Below are 25,032 nucleotides of genomic sequence, written 5' to 3'. Positions count from 1 at the left end.
ACCTAATACCCAGGCAAAATCAATTGCCCTGAAGGTCAAAAATGTGTTTGGACAGTAATTTTGGTCTAATCAGGATCCATATGAAATCCACCCATCACATCTGGTTGTTGTGTCTTTTTAATCTTTCAATCTAGAGCAAGCCAACTCTCCTTCCTTTCCCTTCCCCCCTTCCCCATGTTACTGACTTATTGCAAAAACTGGGTCAGGGGTCCTGTAGAATATTCCACCTTCTGGATTTGTTTGTTTGCTCCCTTGTGGTATAATTTGACTTGTTTCACTGTACCCTGAATGTAAACCTTTCCCACCCCCTCTTTTTTTGTTAATCCTCACCTGAGGATATTTTTTTCCATTGATTTTTTAGAGAGAGTGGAAGGGAAGAAAGGAAGAAGTGGGAGAGAAAGAGAGAAAGAAAAACATCGATGTGAGAGAGACACATTGGTTAGTTGCCTCCACCATGTGCCCCGACTGGGGCCGGGGATCAAACCTGCAACCCAGGTACATGCTCTTGACCTGGTATCAGACCTGTGACACTTTGGTGCATGGGCTGAGGCTCTAACCATGTCACCCGGGGCTCCTCCTGTTTTGAATGAAAGTCTGAGAGGCTAAACTCATTGGCTGTTAACATATACCATGTATTGCACACTAGAGAAAGCAGAATATGGCTCATAGTTGCAATAGTGAAGACCTGAGAATGCAGCTACTAATTAGCATGTACATGGGGGTTTGACATAAGGTTCATGTTAAGGGTGTCACATCTGCTGGAACTCACAAACTTTACTGTAGAGAATCAAAGGTCCCATATTAAGTCTATGGAAATACTCATTGTGGTAAATTCCAACAGAATGAATCCCCAGACTTGCTTCAAGTAACTGACATATCAACTTAAAAGAGACATTGGCAAGGTCGGAGGCCCCCAAGTTCCCTTCTGTTCCAAATCTTTGTGTGATGGCACTGGTGTCTCTGATGTGGTAAGTTTTGGTTTTCCTTCATTTTCTTTCTGAATGATCACTGAAGTAGAGAGGAATTCAGTAGACATGATCTATGACCCCTTGAATGACCTGCATAGATAACAAACCAGAGCCAGCATGAAATGAAGTTAATGAAAGTTCATAATGGTTACTTTTTGACATTGATAAGATTTAGGAAATCTTTGGATACATAGACTAGGCATGGTTTTTATGTTTTTGCTCTAAACAAAAAGCAGCAGCATATATATTTTTGAACACAAACCTGACATTTATTAGTGTATTGAAATATTGGACTACTAGTGTTGGTATGAAGCAGTCTTTATACCGTCTAATTTACATTAAAAAATATACTAGTTGAATTCTGTAACTTTCAATTTTGTAAAATTTTCTGCAAAACAACAAGAGCTGTAACAGGGTTTGGCTATACTTTGTGTTTCAATGCCAGTTACTTGGGACTAGTAAAGGAATGACTCTTGGCCAGAAGACTTGAGTCGCCAAGCTGCCATGCCCGCTGACTGCTGCCTTTCCCTGCTGTGTGCAGCTGAGGGGGTGCTGCCCACGCCGGGCAGAGTGTGAGTTGCTGTTGAAGCGCAGAAGAGGCACCCCTTTGCTTCTCGTCCCAGGATGCTCATCCAGGGCTCTCCGTGAGAAGATCTGGATGATTTCAGTAGAGCCTAATAAGCCCGTCACCCCTGATTCTACTTACCAGCCGGAGTTTCATTCCCAGATGAGATGTCTTCATCAGTGACTTCAGAAATCACATCTAGCTGTGGTTGGCTGTGCTGAAGCAGTGCACGAAGAGCAACTGGGCTTTTCTCTGCTGCCCTCAGCAGGCCATCTTTCCTTACTCCTCTGAGCATCTTGAAGAATTCTTTACATTCCTTTTCTCCATTTCTCCCCCAACATTACTTTGGTGCTGAAAGAAGGAAGGCATAGAAGTGTACGATAGGGGTTCCTGGAGATGGATTCCACTATGCTCAGCTGCTAGAGTGAGCATAAGGACCCCTGGTGCCATTCATTTGTATATTCATATAGCACACACTTACTGAAGGCCTTCTATATGCCCCCGATGGGATTTGGCACATTGATGTATTGGGGCAGTTGGAAACAGAACTGATTCAGGCTCTTTCCGAGCAGCTGCTCCAGGAGGCCACTGTGGGGATGTGTCGTTGGGCAGGAGCTCAGAAGGCATTAGGGGACATGTGTCCAAAGGAGGCAGTAGGAAGTATAGGGGATCTGATCCCTGAGGGAGAGAATGTAGACTGAGAAGATGAGACTGAAGTTTGAATCTTGGTGTCATTAATCAAAGTGATTCTTAAAGCTTGACGTTGATTTTAAATGGAGAAATTGAGTAAATAAGATGTTATTTCCCAGTTTAGTATATTGGTTGCCTATAAGAATATTTTCCTACAAGGAATGGTCGTATGTACTTGTTTTAGAACACCTGGGACAGTGGAGGTGGTGGGTGGTCACTTCCTTTTCTTGTGGCCCAAGAATTTAGGTTTCCAGGAATTTGATCAATTTAGCCACTAAAGATTCACTACCCAGATCCCTCTGTCTTGATTTGCTTCAAAAAACAAAGAAGTTAGGAGAAAAAAAGCAAGGAGAATATATTAATCCCTAGAATTGAACAGAGCAAAAAACTCTATTGCTCTTATACCTAAAACATTTTTACCTCATGGGCTCATCCCTTACACTCTAGGTGGTTCTATGTGTGCATTCCATGCCTGAAATTAGCCTGTTTCTTATGTTCTAGCTCTAAACCTATCAGGTGTTTCCAGTGCCTTTAGAACCCCAGAGAACTTTTCTTTCCCTACTTCTATGATCCTTAACTTATTGTAACATATTATTAAGGGCTTTTGTCATATCAGGGCACTTCCTGAAGGAGAAGGGGTTTTCATCTGGCTTATCTCTGGGCTCCGAATTTTATAGCCTGGAGCTTCACAATTGTGGGGTGCTCACAACTGTTTTTCCTGAACTGAGGTGTCTAGTCTCCTTGGGAAGAGAGGATCTGTGCATAGATCGGCTGGGGAGCTTGCCTCTCCAGGGGCCTGTGGATTAGTAACATACTGGAATGCCCAAGAATGACCTCATAAAGCAAGGATTCTCCTTGTGGACCCTTCTGTGTGGTCCATGGAATCTGGACGCTGAGGAAATCACTGAGCAGAGATTTTCTGTTGGGTGATAAAAGCGAGGAATAAAAATTGAAAATTTGGAAAATGTCTCAACACCGGTATCGCCATGTCCACCGCTCAAAAGGCATTTCTGATACCCTGTTGGAAAATGCATCGAAGGTGTTCTTTGAAAGATTCAAGACATTTCAGTAAATATCCTCTATTCCTATTACTAGCTAAGAAATGTGCAACAGCAGTGGTGGCAGGGTGCCAGCGCTCTCAGCCTCTTCCCACAGGCACCCATCCACTTCTCATACTGAGGTGCACATCCTCGATGACTGGGCTTCTCTGATTGGTGAGGTTGGTGAAGGCTCAGCCAAACATGTTACTTCTTTGGCTTTTGTCTCATGACTGGCCAGTTAAGCCAGACATTCATGGCACTCTTACTTGACCTGTAGACTGAATGAGTAGTTTGACTTCTTTTTGTCTTTTTTTGTTAACTACTGTTAGATAATTTGAAGGCTGTGTTTTGTAACATATTTGTTTAATTATCAAAGTATATACACTCAATATTTTTACTGTTGTGAGAACATGTTCATTTGATATGTATAATGGGTAAAAGTTATACTCTTAGAGAAAAATTGCAAAGCAAAGATAAGTATAAACAGACAAGAAAAAGAATCACCTACAACCTCACCACTACCAACATTTTGGCATATTTCCTGCCAAGGCTTTTTCTGCCCATTTTGGTTACAGTTGAGGTAGTTTCAAGGAGAAAATTTTGTATCTTGTTTTGTTTTTGTGTTTAAAAATTTTTTTTTTAATTGAATGGAGGGAGGGGAAGAGAGAGGTGGGGAGAAAGAGAGAGAGAGAGAGAGACAGACGCATGGACTTGTTGGTTGATTCTTGTATGTGCCCTGAATGGGGATCAAATCTGCAACCTTAGTGTATTGGGACAACGCTCTAAGCAGTTGAGCTACCCATTCAGGGCTTTTTTTGTATTTTGCTATCCAGTGGATCATAAACTTTTTTCTAAATCATGAAAAATGCATACACGTATTTTAGTAGCTGTATAGTATTCTATGAGATGGATATGCTATAATTTACTTAACTAGTCTTTTTTGTTAGACTTTTAAATTGTTTCTAAGTTCTCACTACTGTAAATAGTTCTGGGATAAACACACTTGACTCAAGTCACTGTTTGCATTTCAGATTGTATTATTTTGGGGTAGATTCCTTGGGTCAGAGGATACGAACAGTTCTGAGGCTTTTCAGAAAAGAGTCCATTTATATTCCCCCTGGCAGGTTGTGAGAATGCTCCATCACACTATACCCTTGCTAGTATTAAATATTATGTTTAAGTCTTTGCTAATTTTATAAGTAAAAAGAATAGCTTTACTTAATTTCCATCTCCCCGATTTGTAGTGCTGCTGAACATTTTGAGAAAGGTCATTGCCATTTGTATTTCTTTCATGAATTGACTGTGTTTGCCCACTTTTTTTCTTAGAGAGTTCAGTTTTTCATCATTGATTTATAAGCTCTTGTCAGGGTGATTATTTGATTATTCTCCATTTTCCTTACTAGACTGACAATATTTAGTTTTGTCCCAGTGCCCACTGTAATGCCTGGTATGTAGTAGTTACTTGATAAAAATTTGTAAAATTAGTAAATGAAGATGATGCTTTGTTTTGCTTGAGAAGGAGTGGTAACCATTCTGTTTCAGAGGTGTAGAGAGAAAGAACTGGGAAACTGAATGAGGAAAGACCCACGCAGTGATCATCATCATTCAGTCAGTATTTCATTGCAATTTTAAAGTATATATAACCTTAATTTCACAGAAGGGGGAAAGCAGACCCTAGTCCCTACAAAAAGGTATACATTCTTTGGGGATCTAGCTCTGTTGTGAGATAATCATACCTCTTATTCAACTTTTTGACAGGAGGAAAGATACTCAATGTCAGGCATTTGTGAAGAGAGTTCTAATGAGTCGTCTGTTTAAGATAGTGATGATTAGCACCATCTCAGCGAATGCCTTTTTGTTGGTCTTGTGGACTGATTATAAAACAAAATACAAATTATTCAAACTTTCTGAGGTAAGCAGACAAAATGATCCATTTTTTTTCTGTTTCACCTGTTTTAATTCTGAAAATGTTATACAATTTTTAAGGCATTTTCAAGAAAATTTTCTGTAGAAAAATTTTAAGTGCTTTTAAAATATACTCTAAAATCTGGGAAGATGGTGGCAGCAGTGGCAGTGGTGATATGGTTTTTTAATTTCCCTGAATCCCATCTTAAAAAAAGATAGAGCAACCAAATAGCAAAAGCAAAAACCCATGGGCAGCATTTGCATCAAAACTAGTTAACAAGGTATCTTTACAGGGAGCCTCAACTGTGTAGTATTAGCCTCGTGGGAGAGGATGTAAGACAGAAGCAACTTGTCACATATGGTGAATCCTCAATGAGATTAGCAACTGAATTCTCAGAAACTCTGGAAGACAGAAGGCAGTGAAATGACATATTTAATCCTCACCCAAGGACACTTTTTCCATTGCTTTTCAGAGAGAGTGGAAGGGGGGGGAGAGAAAAACATCGATGTGAGAGAGACACATTGATTGGTTGCTTCCTGCATGCGCCCCGACCAGGGCTGGGGATTGAACCTGCAACCTAGGTACATGCCCTTGGCTGGAATCAAACCTGAGACCTTTCAGTCCACAGGCCGATGCTCTAACCACTGAGCCAAACTGGCTAGAGCTGAAATGACATATTTAAAGTACTGAAGGGAAAATATTGTCGATTAAGAATTTTATATCCAGCAAAACTATCCTTCAAAAATGAAGAAAACCATCAAGACATTCCTAGATAAACAAAAGCTGAGGGAGTTTGCTGCTAGTAGACTTGTTCTATAAGAAGTGCTAAAGATAGTTCTCTAGGCAGAAATGAAACTAGACAGTAACTTAAGCCGTCTGAGGAAATAAAGAACACTGATAAGAGTAATTACACAGGTAAATATAAAAGCCGGTATTACTGTATTTTTGGTTTGTAACTTTTTTCTACATGGTTTAAAATAAAAATGCATAAAACAATAGTTACAGATTGTTAGTGGGCATACAAGTATAAAGGTGTATTTTGTGACAACAATAGCAAAGGTGGGGATGGGGCTATATAGGAACAGTATTGTTACGTACTATTGAAGCTAAGGTTGTATAAATTTAAAATAGACTGTTATAAATTTAAGAGGTTAATTTTAATCCAAGAAAATAAAAATATACAGAAAAACAAATGAGAAAGGAATGAAGTGGTACACTACCAAAAAAAAAAATTCAAAAGAAAGCCATAATGGAGGAATTGAGGGACAAAAAAGCCGTGACATATATAAAACAAACAGCAAAATATCAGAAATATTTTCTTACCAATAATTACCTTAAGTATAAATGGATTAAACTCTGCAATTAAGACAGAATGGATCAAAAAGTCCATATATATGCTGTTTACAAGAGATTCACTCAAGATCCAAAGATATAAATAGTTTGAAAGTGAATGAATGAAAAATATGTCATGCAAATAGAAACCAAAAGAGAGCTGGGCTGGCTACACTAACATTAGACAAAATAGACATTAAGGCAAAAACTCATACAAGAAGCAAAGAAGGACATTGTATGTTGAATAGAGTCAATTCATCAAGAAGATAGGAGTTTTTGTTAAGTACATATAGGGAAGTTTTCAGTATTTACCATATGTTAGGCCACAAAATAAGTCTCAATAAATTAAAAAATAGTAAAATCATACAAAGTATCTTTGACAACAATTGAATGAATTCACTAAAACTCAATAACAGCAGGAAAACTGGAAATTTTTTTCTAATATATGGAAATTAAACAACACACTCTTAACTAAAAAAAAAAAAAAAAAAATAGCCCTGGCTGGGTGGCTCAATTGGTTGGAATATTGTTCTGTACACCAAAAGGTTCCAGGTTCGATTCCCGGTAAGGGCACGTACCTAGGTTGCTGATCGATCCCCAGTTGGCAACTGATTGATGCTTCTCTCTCACAGCAATGTTTCTCTCTCCCTCTTTCTCTAAATTCAGTAAAAAACATATTCTCCAGTGAGGAAAAGAAAGAAAAAACACACTCTTAAGTAACCAATAAGTCAAAGAAGAAATTACAAGGGAGATTAGAAAATACTTTAAGACAAGTGAAAATGAAAACACTACACTATAAAACTTACAGGATGCAGCAGAAGCAGTGCTCTGAGAGAAATTTATACCTGTAAATGTCCGCATAGGAAGGAAGGAAGATCTCAAATGAATAACCTAACTTTACACCTTGAGAAACTAGAAAAAGAAGAGCAAACTAAACCCAAAGCTACCAAAAGGAAGGAAATAAAAAGATTAGAGTGAAACAAAATGAAGAATAGAGAAAATAAAAATTGTATTCTTTGAAAAGATCAGCAAAATTGATGAGCCTTCAGCTAGATTAACTAAGAAAAATAAGATTCAAATTTCTAAAAATAGAAATGAAAGTTGGGGTATTGCTACTGACCATATAGAAATAAAAAGGGTCATAGGAGAAGACTATAAACAATTGTGTGCCAACAAATTAGATAACCTAGGTGAAACAAACCAACTACCAAACTGACTCAGGAAGAAATAGAAAACAGACATATTGGAATAGACCTATAACAGATAAAAAGATTAAGTCACTAATCAAAAGCCTTACAAAAAGAAATGCCCAGGACCAGATTGCTTCACTAGTTAATTCTACTTTGCATTTAAAGAAGAATCAACACCAGCCCTTCTCAGACTCTTCCAAAATGTGGGAGAGGAGGGAATACTTCTAAGAACTTGTTCCATGAGGCTAGCATTACCCTGACACCAAAGACAGACAAAGACATCATAATAAAAAAAACTGCAAGTAACCCTTACAAATATAAATGCAAAAATCCTCATCAAGATACTAACAACTGAATCCACCAGCATACTTAAAGGGGGATTATACACCATGACCAAGTGGGATTTATCCCAAAATGCGAGGTTCAATGTATAAAAATCAATGTAATGCACAAATAGAATGAAGGAAAAAATCCACATGATTACCTCGGTTGATGCTGAAAAAGACAACACCCTTTGATCAAAAGATACAAATAGGTTGAAAGTGAAAGAATGAAAAGATACTCCGTGCAAACAGAAACCAAAAAAGAGCTTGGTTGGCTTTACTAAACTAACAACCAAACAATTTAAACTAGAAAAAAAAAGAAATTCTTTAACCTGATAATGGATATTTATGAAAAAATGTGCAGCTAACATCACACTCCATGGTGAAGGACTGAAGGTTTCCCCCCGAAAATCAGGAACAAGACAAAAATCCCTACTTTCCCCATTATTTAACATTGTACTGGAAGTTCTAACCAGAGCAGTTAGGCAAAGACAAGAAATAAAAGGTATCTGAATTGGAATAGAAGAGCTGAAATGGTCTTTGTTTGCAGACACTTGATCTTATATATAAAAAATTCTGAAGAATGTGCACATGCCTACACAACTATTAGAGCTATTAAACAAATTCAGCAAAGTGGCAGGATACAAGACCAACAGCAAAAAGTCAGTTGTATTTCTATATACTAACAGTGAACAATCTGAAAAGGAAATTAAGAAAGTTCTATTTACAAAGCATCGAAAATAATAAAATACTCAGGAATGAGTTTATCCAAGGAGATGAAAGGTGTGTATAATGAAAGTTATAAAATGTTGCTGAAGGAAATTAAGACCTAGATAAATGGGAGGACCCCCATATTCATGGATTAGAAGATTTAAGACTTAAAACTCTCCAAATTGAATTACACATTCAGTGCAATCCCTATCAAAATTTTAACAGCCTTTAAAAAAAATGAAATTGAAAAGCCAGTCCTTGAATTCATATGGATGTGCCAGGGGCCCTGAATGACCAATACAAAATTTAAAATGAACAAAGTTGGAGGACTTGTACTTGCTAACTTTAAAACTTACTACAAAGATAAAGTAATCAAAACAGCGTGGTACAGGCATAAGGATAGACCTAGGCCCATGGAATACAATTGAGATTCAAGTCGTAAATCCAGCTATCTATGGCCAATTGATTCTTTTACAAGGGTACCAAGACCGTTCACTGGGAAGAATAGTCTCTTCATCAAATGGTGTTGGGACAACTTGATATCCCCATATGAAGGAGTAAAGTTGAAGCCCTGTCACACGCTATACAAAAATTGACTCAAAATCTATCAACATCCTAAATATAAAAGCTAGAATTCTTAAAACATAGGGGTAAATCTTCATTACCTTGGATCTGGCGATGGATTCTTAGACACCAAGAGCACAGGTAACAACAAAAAAAGATAATTTAGACTTCATCAAAATTAAAAACATTTGTGAATCTAAGGACACTATCAAGAGAGTGAAAAGATAACCCACAGAATGGGAACAAATACTTGCAAGTCATATGTTTGCTAAGGGATTAATACCCACAATATATAATGAACTTCTACAATTCAACAATCTAAAGAAGCCAATTCAAAAAATGGACAAAGGGCCCTGGCCGGTGTGGATCAGTGGTTTTAGAGCATCTGTCCATGCGATTCCCGGTCAAGGGCATGTACCGGGGTTGCAGGTTCCATCCCTGGCCTGGTCTGGACAAGTGCGGGAGGCAACCAATCGATGTATCTCCCTCACGTCAATCTTTCTCTCCCCTTCCCTCCCTCCCTTCCACACACTCTCAGAATCAATGGAAAAAATATCCTCCGGTGAGGATTAAAACAGAACAAAAAAGATACCATTTCATATTCATCAGACTGACAAAAATTAAGAAGTTCGTCAGTAGGAAGTGTTGGTAAGGACGTCAGACGGTAGGAACATTGCTGATGTTCGTACGATAGCTTCAGAAAACAATTGGACATCTAGTAAAGTTGAAGATACTCCTATCCTACAACCTAGTAATTCCACTTCTAGGTATATAACAGAGAGAAACTTTACATATGTGTACAATAAAATGTACAAGAATTGCTCAAACTTTTTGTACTATTCTACTATTTGCAATAGTGAAAAATTACAAACTAAATATCACTCAGTGGGAACTGGATAAATAAATGGTATTTTCATAAGTGGAATTGTTAATTAGCAGTGAATCAGTAAACTAGGGGTACACATGTCAGCATGGGTGAACCTCATAAACAATTTTAAATTAAAAAACCACAAGTTTCCAAAGAATACTTCAGTACAAGTATTCATGTAATGTATAAAATACAAAATGATACCATGTAGTTTTTGGGATACACATGTGGTAAAAGTATAAAATGCACGGCATGACACACTCCAGATTTACAATAGGATTACCTTTGTGGGACGGGAAGGGGATCTGAACAACCAAAGGCCCATAAGAGACTCTGTCTATAATGCTAACACTTTATTTCTTAAGCTGGGTGGTAGTATGTGGTGGTTCATTATGTTATTCTTTATACCTTTTTGTGTATCTTAAATGTTACATAGTATTTTTTAAAAGTAAACAGTTGCAATGTGGAGACCACAAATATAAGTATGCAGGACAAGTAAAAACACTAGCTGCCTTAATGTTATCCAAATGGGTAGTTGTGGCTAGAGTTACAGCATCTGACATGTATGTAAAAGGTGGTATATCTCAGAAATATTTCTACTTCCCTCCAGACACTCTAGCTCCCTTTCAATCCAACCCAGACTCATCTCAGTTAAAGGCATCTCGCAGTTTCTGTGTCTGAAACACTAGAGTCCTCCTTGCCTACTCTCTTCCCTGTGCATCCTTGAGTCCATCAGCAAGTCCCATCATCGCCACCTACAAAAGACATACAGAATCTGACCTCTTCTCGGCACTCCACACTGTCCCTCAGTCAGATCCAGCCGAACCTCACCTCTTGCCTGTATGACTGCTAGAAATAATCCTGATATCCACCGCCTTTTCCCTAATCTGCCTTCCAGCCGCCGTGTTTCTCGGCTCCCCCACAGTCTCTTTTCCACTGAGATCTCTTAAAAATGTATCAGATCATATCACTCCCTTGCTCAAAATCCTCCAAGGCTGAGATTAAAATTCAGAGCCCTCACCAGCCTACAAGGCCATTCCTCCACAGTCTGCATCTCCTGCCCTGCTCTCCCTTTCTGTTCTAGTCGTGCTGCGTTGCTGTTCCTTCAACAGCCCCTTCCTCGCCTTAGGGCTCTTGCGCTCCCCACTGGGAATCATTCTTCCAGTTTTTACTACGACTCCGTTCCTGGCTTCAGTGGGGCTCCACTCCACCACCTTTCCTAAAATAGTTGCCACAGCTGCCCCTCCCCCACTTTGCCAGTCCCTCAGTCTCCGTTTGACTAGTTTCCTTCCTATCTGCTGTAATACTGTATATGGATTTGTTTAGGCATCTATTTCTGTCTTTCCTGCGAGACTGTAAGCTTCCTGGGGCTGGGCACTTTCTGTCTTACTCATTTCCCAGTGCCTACATGGTGCTTGTTTGTCACATGACAGATGCTCAATCAAAGCTCCTTCAGTGAATGAATGCACTGATGATAAGGAACAACTTAGAGGACTCAACAAGTGCCCTTTGGGCCCTGGCCAGTGGCTTGGTTGGTTGGAGCGTCGTCCTGTACACCAAAAGGTTTCGGGTTTGATTCCCGGTCAGGGCACATACCTAGGTTGTGGGTTCAGTCAGTGTTTCTCACATCTATGTTTCTCTCCCTTCCTGTCTCTCTCAAATCAATTTAACAAAATAAGTACCTTTTGATAAAAACAAAGCCACTGGAGTTCTAGATGCATAAGGATCTGAGTAAGACTATTTCATAAAGTATAAATGGGGGGGGGAGGCAGAATATTCTTCAGAATCATATTAGGTAACTGATGTGTAATTATGTGCGATTAAACAGAGTAAATATACATAGATGAGCACTGCATCTGTATATAAAAGGTTGGGTATTCAGGTTGGCCAGACAACTCTTGGGATCTTGTCTTTGGGAAATCCTACATGCAGGTTGCTTGTCATGTTGAGCTGCCTTAAACTGGGGCCTGTCTAGTTACTCAGCGTGTCGGTTAGTCAGTCATTCCCAAGTACCCTGGGTCTAACCTAGCCCCAGACTTCAGGCCATGGGCCAGGGAAGACACAGAAGAAGAAGGGAATCAGGCACACTGTGTGTGCACTGTGTGCCAGGGACTCTGCCTGGATTTATTTCTCATGTGGGTGACTTACGACCCCCACCCTCAGCCAGCACACACCTGATTGGGTGGCCCAAGCAGGGAGAGGGCCAGGATCATAGGTCTGACCCTCCAAACCTTGCCACTCCTGCAGGTCTCAGAGATCTTCTTTGTGGCCATGTATAGTGCCGAGTTCTATGTGAAGCTCTATGTGGACCCCATAAACTTCTGGAAGGATGGCTACAACCTGCTAGATGTGATGATTATTGTCAATGTCGTGATCCCCTATGCTCTCCGCAAGATCAAGGGCAAGCACTACCCCTACCTCAACATTGCTGATGGCATGCAGTCCCTGCGCATCCTCAAGCTTATCACCTATAGTCGTGGCATCCGGGTGAGTAATCTGCTGATGCGTGGTTCTGGGAGTGTAGGTGATGGGGCCCACCTGCCCACCAGCCACTGATGAAAAATAATTGTACTACTATTGTCCAGTTATTGAGTCCTACTGTATAGCAGGTTGATCTTTACTGAGATTACCTCATTTAATCTTAAAAATAATGATAAGAAAAGTATTATTAGTCCCATTTTACAGATGAAGAAATTGAGGCCCCAGATCACTCAGCAGGTAGATGCCAGAGCTGAGACTGGAAAGGTGTGTCTTGACTCTAGAGGCTATCTGAACTTTTCCTCTCTCCCATGCTGCAAAGTGTACCACCTTCTTATGGCACTCTTCAACCTCCACCTTTCTGGTAGCCTGGGCTACTCACTGCTTTCCCCAAATGCTGAAAATCTGCTGCCCCTTTTGATGGGAATAGTCTCATCTCTTGGTTCAGGCAGTTCTGGAAGTGCTGCTCCTGCTGAGGAGTCATGGGCTGACCAGCCTTTCCTTGGCTCAGAAGGTTTCAGAACAAACCTCAGAGCTGACCTAAGCTTACCCTTAGCATTCAGCCTGGACGCAGGATGTTTGCCCTGGCTTTGCACCCAGTGTCCACGCTTCTCCAGGAAGGGGCTGGTTTGGACCTATTTGACCAGTGAGGGTGTGCCAGCCTGTTTGGCTGAGAGATTGCTTCTAGCCTAGCCTGCATGTCTCCTAGGGCCTAGGCCTGACACTCAGGGACCCCCAGTCCTCGGTGGAGAAGATAAGGAGAATGTTAAAGGGCTCCTCCTGCCCCGGAGCCCCATGCATTCATTCCTTGCCCTCATGTAGTCACACACGTGGCTGTGTCACCTCCCCCAGCATGTGGTGAAGCTTTTGGAAAGAGGTGTCTGTACACACAACCCCCACTTCCTGATCTGTTTTTTATGCCCTGGCTTCTTCCCTCCATTCCAAAGTAACTAGTCTCTCGAAGGTTGCCAACAACCTCCGTGTCACCAAGTCCACTGGCCATTTCCCTTGGCATCCTTGTCACCGCCTTCTCTTGGTTTTCCTCCCGCCACTTGGGCATGACTTATCCAGCACATGTTTCCTTTGCCTGGCTCATAAGTGTTTTCTCAGAGTATGTCCTGAGTTCTTTTCTCTACATATTCTTTTTGGGTGATCTTTTCCACTTTTCAGGAGTCTTCACCTGCCCACGCCTCTCTCTTTGACCTTCAGACCCAACTGTCTCCTGGACGCTTTGCATGCTCCTCAAACTCAACATGTCTAAGCTGGACGTCATCGCTCTCCCCACCCCCACTCTCAGACCCCCAAGCCCTGGCGCCTCCTCCTGCAACTGAAAGGCACTCCCCCAACCCTAGTCACCTTCCGAGTAATGCATTTGTTCACTCCTCTCCCCCAGAGCCCTGTTGCATGACCTTCTAAATAGTAATGACAGTTTTCATCCCCACAGTCATCACCTTTTCTCCATCACCATCCTCCTTTACCTGGATTCCTGCAGTGACTTCCCACACCACTGAGAATTTTGTAACAGAAATACCCCAGCAGCTGGGGGAATCTCTAAAGTGTACATCAAATCATGACACCCTTCCTTGGGAAACCCGAGCCTGGCTCCCCTTATTTGTAGGCTAGAGACAGACCAGTAATGTGATCTAGAAGTGAAGAGGGGAGTGTCTGAGGTGCTGGGCATTGGAGTCGATGTGTAGGTTCAAGAGTAAGGAGGGTGGTCAGGAGAGAAAACTGGGAGGTGACTGCCAGGTGATAGGCACCTCTGAGTGAGGGACTGATCAGACAGTGGGAAGCATAGCCTGGTTTTTCCAGATGGCAAGCACCAAGGGAGGAGGGTCTAAAGTGGCGCAAGGGCCCCTGGAGATTAGGAAGTCAGGGGATGAGGAGCCCTGGGGGGTGGGGGGTGTTCCATAGAGATGCTGAAGATCCCAGGATGGCAGCAGGATCGGGCGGCGCCTGAGGGAGAGATTCCTAGACAGGAGGTGGAGTAGGAAGCTGGAAGGTTGGCCCTGCCCCGAGGTCAGGCAGAGGGCGGCCTCCTGAAGGAGGTCGTAGGGGATAGGCAGCCTCCCTTGAGAGGGCTGTGGGGGAGCGACGTGCTGAGGCCAGGAGAGGGCTCACCATGGGATGACAGGTAGTACCAGAGGCCTGCAAAGTCACAGGAGGAAGGAGGTGATGGCAGTGGGCTGAGGGGAGGGTTGCACAGGGAGGAGGGAAGCAGAAAAGACTGGGGCAAGAGGTGCTTCCATCTTGGAGGCTGGGGGTGGGATGAGGGCAGTGCCCCATATTGGCACTTTGAGAAGCTGAGGGCACTAGCTGCCTGCTCAGTGCATTGTCTTGGCCATGTTGTGATGGCCTGGTCAGAGGTGAAGCCTAAAGGTGCCTGGGGCTTAGGTCCTGGCAGGGACAGCCCATCCTTTGAGCCCAGGGATCCAGTGAAGGGAGCACAGCCCACCCCACTGGCCAAGGTTTGTCCTAGAGCTCAGCCTGGCTGTCTTGGAGACTGCGGGCTTCTGCCCAGCCTTGGTCCTTGCAGATACACACAGAAGCCTGTGGGCCTGCAGACACAGTGTGCACACTGACATACAGCCCATGTTTGACCTTGGGTTTTCTGTTTTTAAACAGAGCCTTTAGCCAAAAGTTGTTCCCTGGGGACCACCAGGCCTCTGGCTGTGGCTCTTCTGTGGCCTTTGGGATGTCACTGGACATTCCAGTGTTCCAGAAGCGACTGTAGATTACGTGCCCGTGGTACACTGGCCTGGCCAGCTGGCCGGGGGAGCTGGCGGTGTCAAAGGTGGGACCTGTGCCTCTGTGCTATTTATATTCACTGAAGTCTAAGTGAGGCTTTAACAGGCCACAGCCTCAAGTGCCCAGAGCTGGCACTTTGGCACATTCTTAGCTTCTGTCCCCTGATTAATTAAAATGATACTCTACCTTCTACCTCATGAGGAAATAGTTTCTTGTTTTTCACGGAGAGCTCTGGGCACCCAAGGGCCATACTGCCCCTGATTATCTGCATTTCAGTCTGAAGAACAACCTTCAGAAGCTGGGCTGTTGGGGGAGCCCCCGCCTCTCCTTCCTCCCCGCCTCCTCCTTGGGGCTCATCACTTTCTGCACATCAGAGCAGCCCGGTCTGGGCACGTGCCCTTCCTGCAGGTCCTCTTCATACCCAGAATGCCCCAGGGCCAGGAGGGCAGCTGTGGCTTGAGCCAGAGCCCAGGAAGGCTGAAATGGGGGCTAGGCATTGTTTCCCTAAAGAATTTGGGAATTCAACAGGCTCTAGGCCTCAAAGCCCAGGGCTTCTTCAGGGAAGAAACTACAGGCCTTTGCGGATCTGGGCAACCACCCTTGGGACTGAATTGTTGCATCGTCTGAACTGTAGACTAAAGACCTGCCTGGTTGTGCTTGAAGATGTGGTCAAGGCCTGTTGTCAGGGGTTATTCCCACCCAGGCTTCCAGTGACCATGACCTCTTCTCCATGGCCGTTCTTAAGGCTGCTCAGCTGTGACCTCAGGTAGTGCTGGGCCTGCAGCTGGCCTGGAGGAGGGACACCCAGCCGGGGTCAATCCCTCGCCTTTCTGCAGCACCTCAATAGACTCACCTCTTCAGTCTTCACAGTTCTTGGGAAAGAAGATCTGTCTCTGTCTTGCCAGGAGGGAGGCGATTTTTCACATCTCAGCTCTTTTGGAATTAATCTCAAAATACTGATTTTCTTTCCCTGAGGGAAGAGGGAGGCATCCGGCATGCGTTCACCCCTGCAGGCAGCTGCCCAGCCAGCACACATGCAAAGCAGCCCTGGGGCTCTTGGGTTATCTCTGTGCTTCCCAAATTTCCCCAAACTGTCCCAACTTCACTGTCCTGTGTTCCCAACTCTATCAGGCACCTCCTTCCCTAGCGTTAAGCCAATAAATGGTTTCCTGGTTTAGAAAAAGGGGCCTTAGTTGTTGAAGGTGGTGGCACGAGGTGAAGGGCTTGAGAGTTGGTCTTAGTCGTGACCCTGGCCTTCGATCCCTCATCTTGAAATGGGAAGAATGATACACCTGCCTGCCTTGAAATGGTGCCTGTGACAGTGGGTAGGTGAACACGTATTGAGCACCTACTGCATGCAAGACTCTGGGTTACGAAGAACAAATGATGAGGAGCCATGCACTATGCTCTTCAGCAGTGGGCAATGTAGCGGGAGGTAAGACCGAGGTCACAAGACAGAGACCTGCCTATGAAATGGGCCCCAGAAAGAATAGGAAGCCACCTTTCCCTCAGCCCTCTTTATTCCCACTCCCTGAGTGGCTCCCCTATTCTTCCTGGGCCTGGAAGAGCCTTCAGGGCTGGCCCTCCCAGAGAAGCAGGAGCGGGACACCTCAGGATGACCATGAAGCCAGGCAGGGGTTCAAGTGGTTGATGGGGAGGCTACCCTAGACCCAAGACAGCAGACACCATCTGCCCATAGATGACAGAGGGCAGAGGTCAGGCATTGGTAAATGTGAGACTGGTCCAGTCCTCAATCTGGGCAGAGTTCCCCTCCCTCCCTCTCTCCATCCAGCCATTTATAGAGCATCTACCACATGTAGGCAGGGCACTGGGTGCTAGAGACGGCTGTGGTCTGGGCAGACTAGACCTCTGTCCTCTGAGCCCCACCCCGCCCGCAGCCTTGCCGAGCCCGGCGCCTCTGCCTTGCAGACGCTCATCAGCGCCACGGGGCAGACAGCCTACACCGTGCTGTCTGTGCTCTTCCTGTTCTTCGTCCTGATGTACATCTTCGCTGTCCTGGGCTTCTGCCTGTTTGGAGCTCCAGATAGGGGTGACCGGAAAAACTGGGGGAGCCTAGCTGTGGCCTTCTTTACCCTCTTCAGCTTGGTGACGGTACTGTGTCTGGGAACAGTGGTGGGGGAAAGGGCCTTGAGAAGGGGCTGCCAGCTGGTGTGCGTAGACGTGCTGGGCCTCCCACGGGGCCTTTACCATGTTTGAATACTTGGCTGGGCCGGGGAAGCTGAAGCAGAAGCCAGTGCCCTGGCCAGGGGTCCCTCTCTGTCTAACCTTGTGACTCCCTAGAGCATTCCCATTTGTGTCACAGGGTTGTAAAAATTTCAAAGAGTTCTCAAAAGATGATTCATTTGGATTAAGTTTAATTTAGAAGTGAAACCATGTCACACAGCCTTTCTGGAACAGACTATCATAAATCCGCCCAAGTCTAGAAGTCTAGACTCTGTTGGACTCTGAAAAGACTGGAGTCTCCAAAGAGGGCCTGGCAGAGAGGCGGTATCTTTTGGGGAAGGATGGGAAGCCTTTTGGAGCAGAGCCCCCAAGACACCTGGCCAAAAGTGCCCACACCCAGTGGTGCCCCATACCCCAGGCCTGGACTCAGTGAATTGTGGGGAGGGATTCAGAGAGGCTGATGTGGAGGAAGCGGCAACCTTCTTCTAGTGGGGTGAGGGCTCCCCTAAGGTAGGTGAGCAGGAAGCCTACCCTGCTGAGCCTTGGCACTTGGCATGCCCTCCCCTGCCTGAGCAGGTTGATGGCTGGACAGACCTGCAGCAGCAGCTGGACGACAAGAAGTTTGTTCTGAGCCGATCGTTCACCATCCTCTTCATCTTGCTCGCCTCTTTCATATTCCTCAGCATTTTTGTGGGTGTGATGATCATGCATACCGAGGTGAGGCTGTGTGTGTAGGGACTGGGAGGTCGGCATAGGTGTGACAGGCGGGGCTGTGGGCCATCTCCAGGGAGGAGCCTGAACTCTTTCCCTCCTAAAGTGGAGGGGAGGTGGCCAGGAGGGCAGGGTTGTGGGAAGTCTCTGCAGCTACGTTGGCAGCTTGAGTTGGAGGCTGGCCCTGTATGGAGAGGTTTCTCCTGCTAAGGGGTCTGAGCAGCAGTGCAAGACTAGAGAAGAAGAAAGACGGGGTGGTTGTGCAGTGAGAACCTTCACCTTACCTCGTTCCCCCACTCCCCAGGACTCCATCAAAAAGTTTGAGCGGGAGCTAATGCTGGAGAGGCACATGATACTCATGAAAGAGAAGCAGGTGATCGTGAAGCGGCAGCAGGAGGAGGTCAGCAGGCTGATGCACGCACAGGTAAGTGATCTCCATAGGCAGGTGACAGATACATGGACAGTCACGGCTGAAGCAATGGCCAGGAAGAGGAGCCTTGGGGCCTTTGGAGTGGTAGATGGCCTCAGGCATCTGTGGCCTTAGGTAAGGCAGGTAACCACCTCCTGTATTTTCCAGAGTCAAGCTTTATTTTCTCTGCGTTTGTATTTCTCTGGACCTGTGAGAGCGTGGAGTGCTATAATTACAATAGTATCTCCCTCCTTCATGGGGAATACTGCTCTGCTGGGCGCTTTGCCTGGGATGCTCTTGTTACCGAGGGTTCACTGGGTGCCAGGCAGGCATGGCCCTGTCCTCTGAGTGGGTGAGGCCACGGAGGTCATGATAGGTGTCACTAACCTCAGTTTTTCTAAATTTAACATGAATGAGTACAGCAGGCTGGGATTTTCTGACAGGCCTGATGCAGCTGTAAAGGGCTGGCCATCTTCTCTCTTCAGCCCAAGTGCTCTGAGCTCCCCATGCTGAGCCCTGGGTGCTCTGTCAGGTGCCAAGCCGTTCCCGCTTTCTCCCCCGTGTGCCCAGTGCATCCCTCCTCAGCCCCTGCGCTGAGGCAGAGACATCTGCCTTTCTTGACTGTGTTCAAGGTTTGCTCAGGGCAGGTGAGGCCATGCTGAGCCACACTCACCTCTCACCGGTTCCTTCCTGTGTTATCTGTCCTCACTCAGTGATGGTGGCTCACGAGGCTCCCTCCGGCAGGGAGATCAGGCTCAGAGGGGCCAGGGTGAGCCTGTGATTAGGCTCAGGACTCATCCTGGGGCCAGGATTAGCTTTCTGCCTGGGCCCCTTGTGGCGGGTCCCCAGGTCTGTACATCTTGAGTATCACATCCTCCTTGTCATTTATCTCTCTGTGCTTCCCTCTCTAGCAAAATGTTGACTACAAAAGTTTCAGTGAGCTGGTGGAGAACTTCAAGAAGACCTTGCAGCACACCGACCCCATGGTCTTGGATGATTTTGGCACTAGCCTACCCTTCATAGATGTCTACTTGTCCACTCTGGACAACCAGGACACTACGATTTACAAGTCAGTCCCAACCCCGCTGACCCTGGCCCAAGGAGACTAGGTCTTTCCTGGTCCCCTTGCGTCCTTGAGGGCAGGGCCATGCCAGGTGCCCTGGGATAGCAAGGGGGGGGGGTGATAGCTGATGTACAGGGTGGGCAGAGCGAGGCCCTTCTTGGGGGTACAGGATTCCACATATGCACAGGGGCTGGACTGGGGTGTGGACAGGCCCACGGCTGGGGGGAACTCTGCTCCCCTGTCTACTCCCTAGCCTGCCCTGGCCTGTATTTAAATGCTGCCTCCTTGGATTCTCCAGCCCCTCCTCACTAACCCTTTCTCAGGGGGCAGAGGAAAGAACATGGCTGGTGAGTCAAGAGTGGGGCTCCTGGCCTGGTTCTGTCACGACCTTCCTCTGTGACTCTGGAAAGCCTCTCCAGAGGGGCTGCTGGGATTTCCTACCTGTCTCATGAGGGGCTGCTGGGCTGATTCTGTGGAAACGTGAGCTTGGCCTGGCTCAGTGTATGTTAGCTGGAGTTTTACTGGCCATTACTGCAGGAAGGGGACCTGGGCATGGGCACTAAGGAGCCACCATGGACTCTTGAACAAGGAGGGACACGATTAGTCTGGCTTCTTGACAGAAGTCTCCTGAAGGGCTTTGTGGACTAGAGGAACTAAAAGGAGGGCATCAGGGAACACTTGCTCTTGACCCAGAATGGACCAGGCAGTGTCTGGTCACCTCCACCTAGTCACCTCACTCAGAGCTCAGGAGCTGTCTCCAAGCTGACTCGTGGTGAAATAACTCACTCCACGGCCCAGTCCGCCCTGACTGGGTTCTAAAGTCCTTGCTCTTTCCTGCCCCCACACCTGCTAGGTGTGGTGAATGCCAGGTGCAAGCGTGTGATGGCTGGCGCCCGGGTGGCACAGAGCCCACCCCTGTGCTCAGGCCCCCTCTCCTGCCCCACTCCAGGCTGCAAGAGCTGTACTACGAGATTGTGCATGTGCTGAGGCTGATGCTCGAAGACTTGCCCCAAGAGAAGCAGCCCCAGTCCTCAGAAGAGGTTGACGAGCAGTAGCATGGTGCGGGTACCCAGGCGCTGAGGGCCTCGCAGGCTGTGACAGGCCCCCCATTAAACATGGGCTTTCTGCATTGGTCTCTTCAGGGTTGCTGTGATCATGACATTTCCCCACCTTTGGGAGTTGGGTCTGGACAGGTGCCCATGAAGCCTGATTCCCTGACACAGCCAGACCTTGGGAGTGGGAGAGGGAGGCTCAAGACTCGTCCTGGCCAGGGTCACTTCCAGAGGCCACACTGGATCTCTCCTCAGCAGCAAGGACCCACCATGTTCCTGGGGAAGCCACCCGAGGACCCCAGACCAAGAAGTGCCCCAGCCTTAGCAGCCCCATGAGTGTCTGGCTCCTTTGAGCTGGTGTGGCCTACTTCCCTCGTGGAACCTCTGTTGGGTTCATCTACGGGGCCGTCCCCACACTGGCAGAGCTACATCTCTCCGTGGGCCCACTGCTCTAGGGACCCCTCTTTGGAGGTTGTCTCTACTTTCTCCTAGGCTCACAGTGGTCGTGGTGCCCCAAGGGGTGCAGCTGTGACTAGAGGACTCTGTTGTGTGGACATGGAGCTCAGGGTAGACGGGTCTGGCTGGCCATAATCAGACACTTTGGGTTCCTTCCCCTCTTATTGTTGGTTAGGATTCTCCACTGAAAGGTGGGGTTTTCTGCAGCATTCCTAGCCAACTGACTGCGAGCTGCCAAGGGCCTGGTACCACCTGCTCCAGTCATGATGGAGCCGCCCAGGTAAGGCAGGGTGGCTGGTACCCCTTGTTCCCACTGGCCAGGCCAGAGGTCTGGCTGTTTCCTTCTGCTCCACTGCTGGGGAGTATTCTTGAGGCCTGTTACCTTGGTGGTGACGTCTCAGACGGAGGGGTGGGTTCTGGGTAGGGCTGGGGGGAGAGACCAGCACCCATAGCTGAATGCAGAAAGACCCCAGACCCACACTGGGGAGTCAGCTCAGCAGAAAACACCTGGGGTAGAGTTGAGAGTGCTGGACAAAAGGGTCCCATGGGTGGTACCATGGGCTCCAGGCCTGGGTGATGGCGCCCCTGATGCCACAGGACAAGGGCAGGTGGAAACCTATATTCGTGGTTTCATTTATACATTGACTACTAATTACTGAGCTGTGCTGGGTGCTGGGGGTTCTGTGAAGAGAAGCCCACAGTCTAGTCCTGGCCCCTCGTGGTGCCCACAGTTGTGTAGGGGAGACAGTAATTAAGTCAGACTGGATGAGAGACAGTTTCCCTGAGGACATGACAATACTTGTTTGAATGCAGAGACCGAGCATCTTCTAAGATACTTGTCATTTCCATTTGCAAATGTTCACATTCTCAGGACCTAATTGAGAATTGTGTGAACAATGCCAAGGATTATTCTAGAGTGAGACCTATGGCCATGCTGTGGGGGAGCCCTCTGACAGCAGGGATTGTTACCTACCTGCTTCCTGGGGTGCAGAGAACTTGGGGAGGTGGGCCTGAAGTACACAGGGTGTCTGTGCCCTTGGTGGCTGGGAGAAGCTCAGGGCCTTATGCATTCAATGCCTGACCAAGGCTGGGGCCTTCCAGAGCTGCTCTGGTGGGCGCAGCAGGGTCAGCAGGGCAGGTGGGCCTCAGGCAATGGCTCCAATTCAGGGCGGGGGCAAAGCAGACATTGCCAAGTGCTCACACTGGCTCTGCCAACTTCGTTCGGGGGACTATGAAAACACATCTGCCTACTTTCACTGGGACCCCTGGGCATTACCCCAGGCATCTGGGAATGAGTGAGAGATTTAAAACTTGCTTCAGGGAGGCAAGTTAGAAAGCACCAAGGTTTTAGAGTTAGGAGACCTGGATTCCTTCATCCAGTGACCTTGGGAAAGGTCTACAGTCTTCGGAACCCTCAGCTGTTTCCTCTGAGAAATGGGCTAAAACTGACCAGCTGTCTGGATCAAATAAAATACACATGAGAGTGTGAAATCGATGTAGTCAACTTACAGTTTGTGCTTTCTGGCTGTTAGCTCTGCCTCTGCTTGGCAGCCAGATGCAGAGTGGGCTATGCCTGAAAGGCACTGGACCAAGTCATGGTGGCAGGAGGAAAGTAAGGAGTGGGAGTAGGGAGCAGAGGTCAGGAACCTGTGGGAGTAGGGTTGAATGAGTCTCCAGATGGAGCTGGTGCAGGATGGGCAAATGGCAAGGTGGGCCTGGGTGGGAAGGCCTGGGTCCCAGGCTAGCAGGGAAGCCATGAGCATGGGCCACTGGGCTATGGCAAGCTGCTTTTAAGGGCAAAGGCAGAAGGCTGTCACAGAGCAGAGAACTGCGAGAATGTGACATGCAGAAGGCTGGCCCAACACTGCTGGCAAAGCAAGCCAATGGATATCTGGCGCAGATTCCCAAAGCAGCATTTCTGTTTGGCTCTATTTGCCTGTAGAGCAAACACTGGCAGATTGGAATTCCCACTTGGGCTCTCACCAACTCAAACAGGCTTGGCCAAGGCTTTCAATTGATTTGCTTGGGGCAAAAGTGGCTCTGCTTGTCCAGGCCTGGTGGTGGAAAGCAGGACCCTCCTCCCCGCCCCCAGCCCTAGGATCCAGCAGAGCTGTCCCCAAATGGCTCACTCATCTCCATCCTGCCAGCCTAGTGGCTTGGGGGCTGTCGTGGGGTGCAGAGGGGACCTGGGCCTGAGTCTTTTGATCACACTCAGGCCCTCCCCCAGCTCTTATGAGAAGGATCAGGAGGCGTTTGGAAGGTGACCAGATTTTTTTTTTTAAAAAACTGTTGATTCCACTAGCAGGAAGCAGTCCCTATGCTACAGAGATCCAGGCAGTGTCTGAGAACCTAAGCTCTCCTATTTATTCCAGTAGCTCCTACAAGTCTAATACTGAGATGCTGGAAACTGCGCACCTTCTGTTTTCTCAAGTGTGGGTGAGACAAAACACCTACAACACATTGCCCTGCATCAGGTCAGGCTTTGCTCTCAGGGGTATCTCTACCTAGGCCTCAAATTGCCTGGGCCTGCTCCATTGTCCCACCGGCTCAAGAGAGAAGATGGCCCTGAATTCCTCACTAGGCTACTCAGAAAGGAGAGGTGATGATTGCTGATTCCAATCACAGGGGTGGGAACCGGGGAGAAAGGAGCGAGATGTGACAGGTTTAGCAACACACGAGTGCCCACTCTTCCCCGCACTCCGCCACCAGGAAGTTTCTCTGTGCTTGGTCGGGCACACGCTCACCTTTCCCAGGTTCTAGCTTGGATTTTGCTTTCAGCCTGGTGTGATGCAGTCCCTGGAGAATGGGGAGAGCCAGGACTGCAGAGCTGGAAGGAAAGTCAGCTCCTGGTTCTCCTCCACTGTGGAGAATCAGGGAAATGGGAGAAACAGCAGAGATGTACCTAGATACCAGCAAGGCTGGATGGACCCATGTAGTAAGGAACTGGGGCAAGGTGGGAGGAAGCAAGGAAAAGCTGAGGACCAGGAGTCAGAGACTTTTGGACAGAGGCTCTCAGCTGGAGTGCAAGACCTGGAAAGGGGAGACATGGGGATGACAGGTGTCCTTGTGGGGTAAGAACTGGGTTCTCACTGATGTTCTTTGAGAGAGGCAAATAATGACTGGGATTGTTTAAAGATGAGTTTTGGTTGTTGAACTATACCTTTAAAAAATGGAGCCCCGCCCTGGCCAGTGTGGTTCAGTTGGTCATCGTCTCGTATACCCAAAGATTGCCAGTTCAATTCCTGGTCCAGGGCACATGCCCTGGTTGCAGGCTTGATCCCCCCATGCAGGAGGCAGCTGATCAGCGTTTTGCTCTCACATCAATGTTCCCCTCTCTCTGTCCCTCTCCCTCCCCCTCTCTCTAAAAATCAATAAAAAACATTTAAAAAAATGGAGCCCCAAGAATAGATTTGATTATTTGGACTCTGGAATATATGCAGGTGACACAAGGATCACTCTGTGTAATAGGAACCTCTCGGGCTAAAATAGGGAAATGTTAAGAGGGCTTTACAAACCACTAACAGAGCCCCCCGCTGGGATCAGAGACCTCTAGGCGAAGTACCCAGGGGGTGATGGCACCAAATGTGACTGAGTTTTTGCAAAAAGAAACTGAAGTCTAGGGAAGTGTGGAAGAGGCCAGAGGGGGATGAAACTGGGAAACTGGGGATTGACCTCAACCTTTGTAAACCAGTGGGGGGACAATGGCGTTCTCAGCAGAGGCACCTTCACTGCCTCACAGTTCAGCATCTTGAGAGCACAGCTGCCCCTTGACTC

General features: G+C 46.7%; 2 protein-coding genes across 2 annotated transcripts in view; both read left to right on the top strand.

Annotated features, from left to right (window-relative positions):
- PCBD2 (pterin-4 alpha-carbinolamine dehydratase 2) overlaps positions 1–928 on the top strand; it is a 60,414-nt gene extending 59,486 nt beyond the window's left edge. The window contains exon 5 of the mRNA XM_081136719.1: positions 842–928. The gene's annotated coding sequence lies outside the window, so the exon portion shown is untranslated. The remainder of the gene's footprint in view (positions 1–841) is intronic.
- On the top strand, positions 842–24,615 carry CATSPER3 (cation channel sperm associated 3). Its single transcript, XM_081136717.1, has 8 exons — positions 842–968; positions 5,022–5,175; positions 12,405–12,644; positions 17,313–17,495; positions 18,144–18,284; positions 18,583–18,702; positions 19,599–19,756; positions 20,700–24,615. The coding sequence occupies exons 1-8, from the start codon at positions 946–948 to the stop codon at positions 20,803–20,805; spliced, it is 1,125 nt and encodes a 374-aa protein (XP_080992843.1). The 5' UTR covers positions 842–945; the 3' UTR covers positions 20,806–24,615.
- The last annotated feature ends 417 nt before the right edge of the window (positions 24,616–25,032 follow it).

The sequence above is a fragment of the Miniopterus schreibersii genome, assembly GCF_964146895.1.
Source record: "Miniopterus schreibersii genome assembly, chromosome: 4".
Taxonomy (NCBI): domain Eukaryota; kingdom Metazoa; phylum Chordata; class Mammalia; order Chiroptera; family Miniopteridae; genus Miniopterus; species Miniopterus schreibersii.
Note: the sequence above shows the minus strand (reverse complement) of the source record. Positions and strands in the feature narration are given on the sequence as shown.

Bases quoted from the DNA above. Each gene is read 5' to 3' on its own strand.
- CATSPER3 (XM_081136717.1), top strand. From the start codon at position 946: ATGGCACTGGTGTCTCTGATGTG. The intron at 18,703-19,598 runs GTAAGTGATCTC...TTCCCTCTCTAG, and splicing joins GCAGGCTGATGCACGCACAG to CAAAATGTTGACTACAAAAG. The intron at 19,757-20,699 runs GTCAGTCCCAAC...GCCCCACTCCAG, and splicing joins CAGGACACTACGATTTACAA to GCTGCAAGAGCTGTACTACG.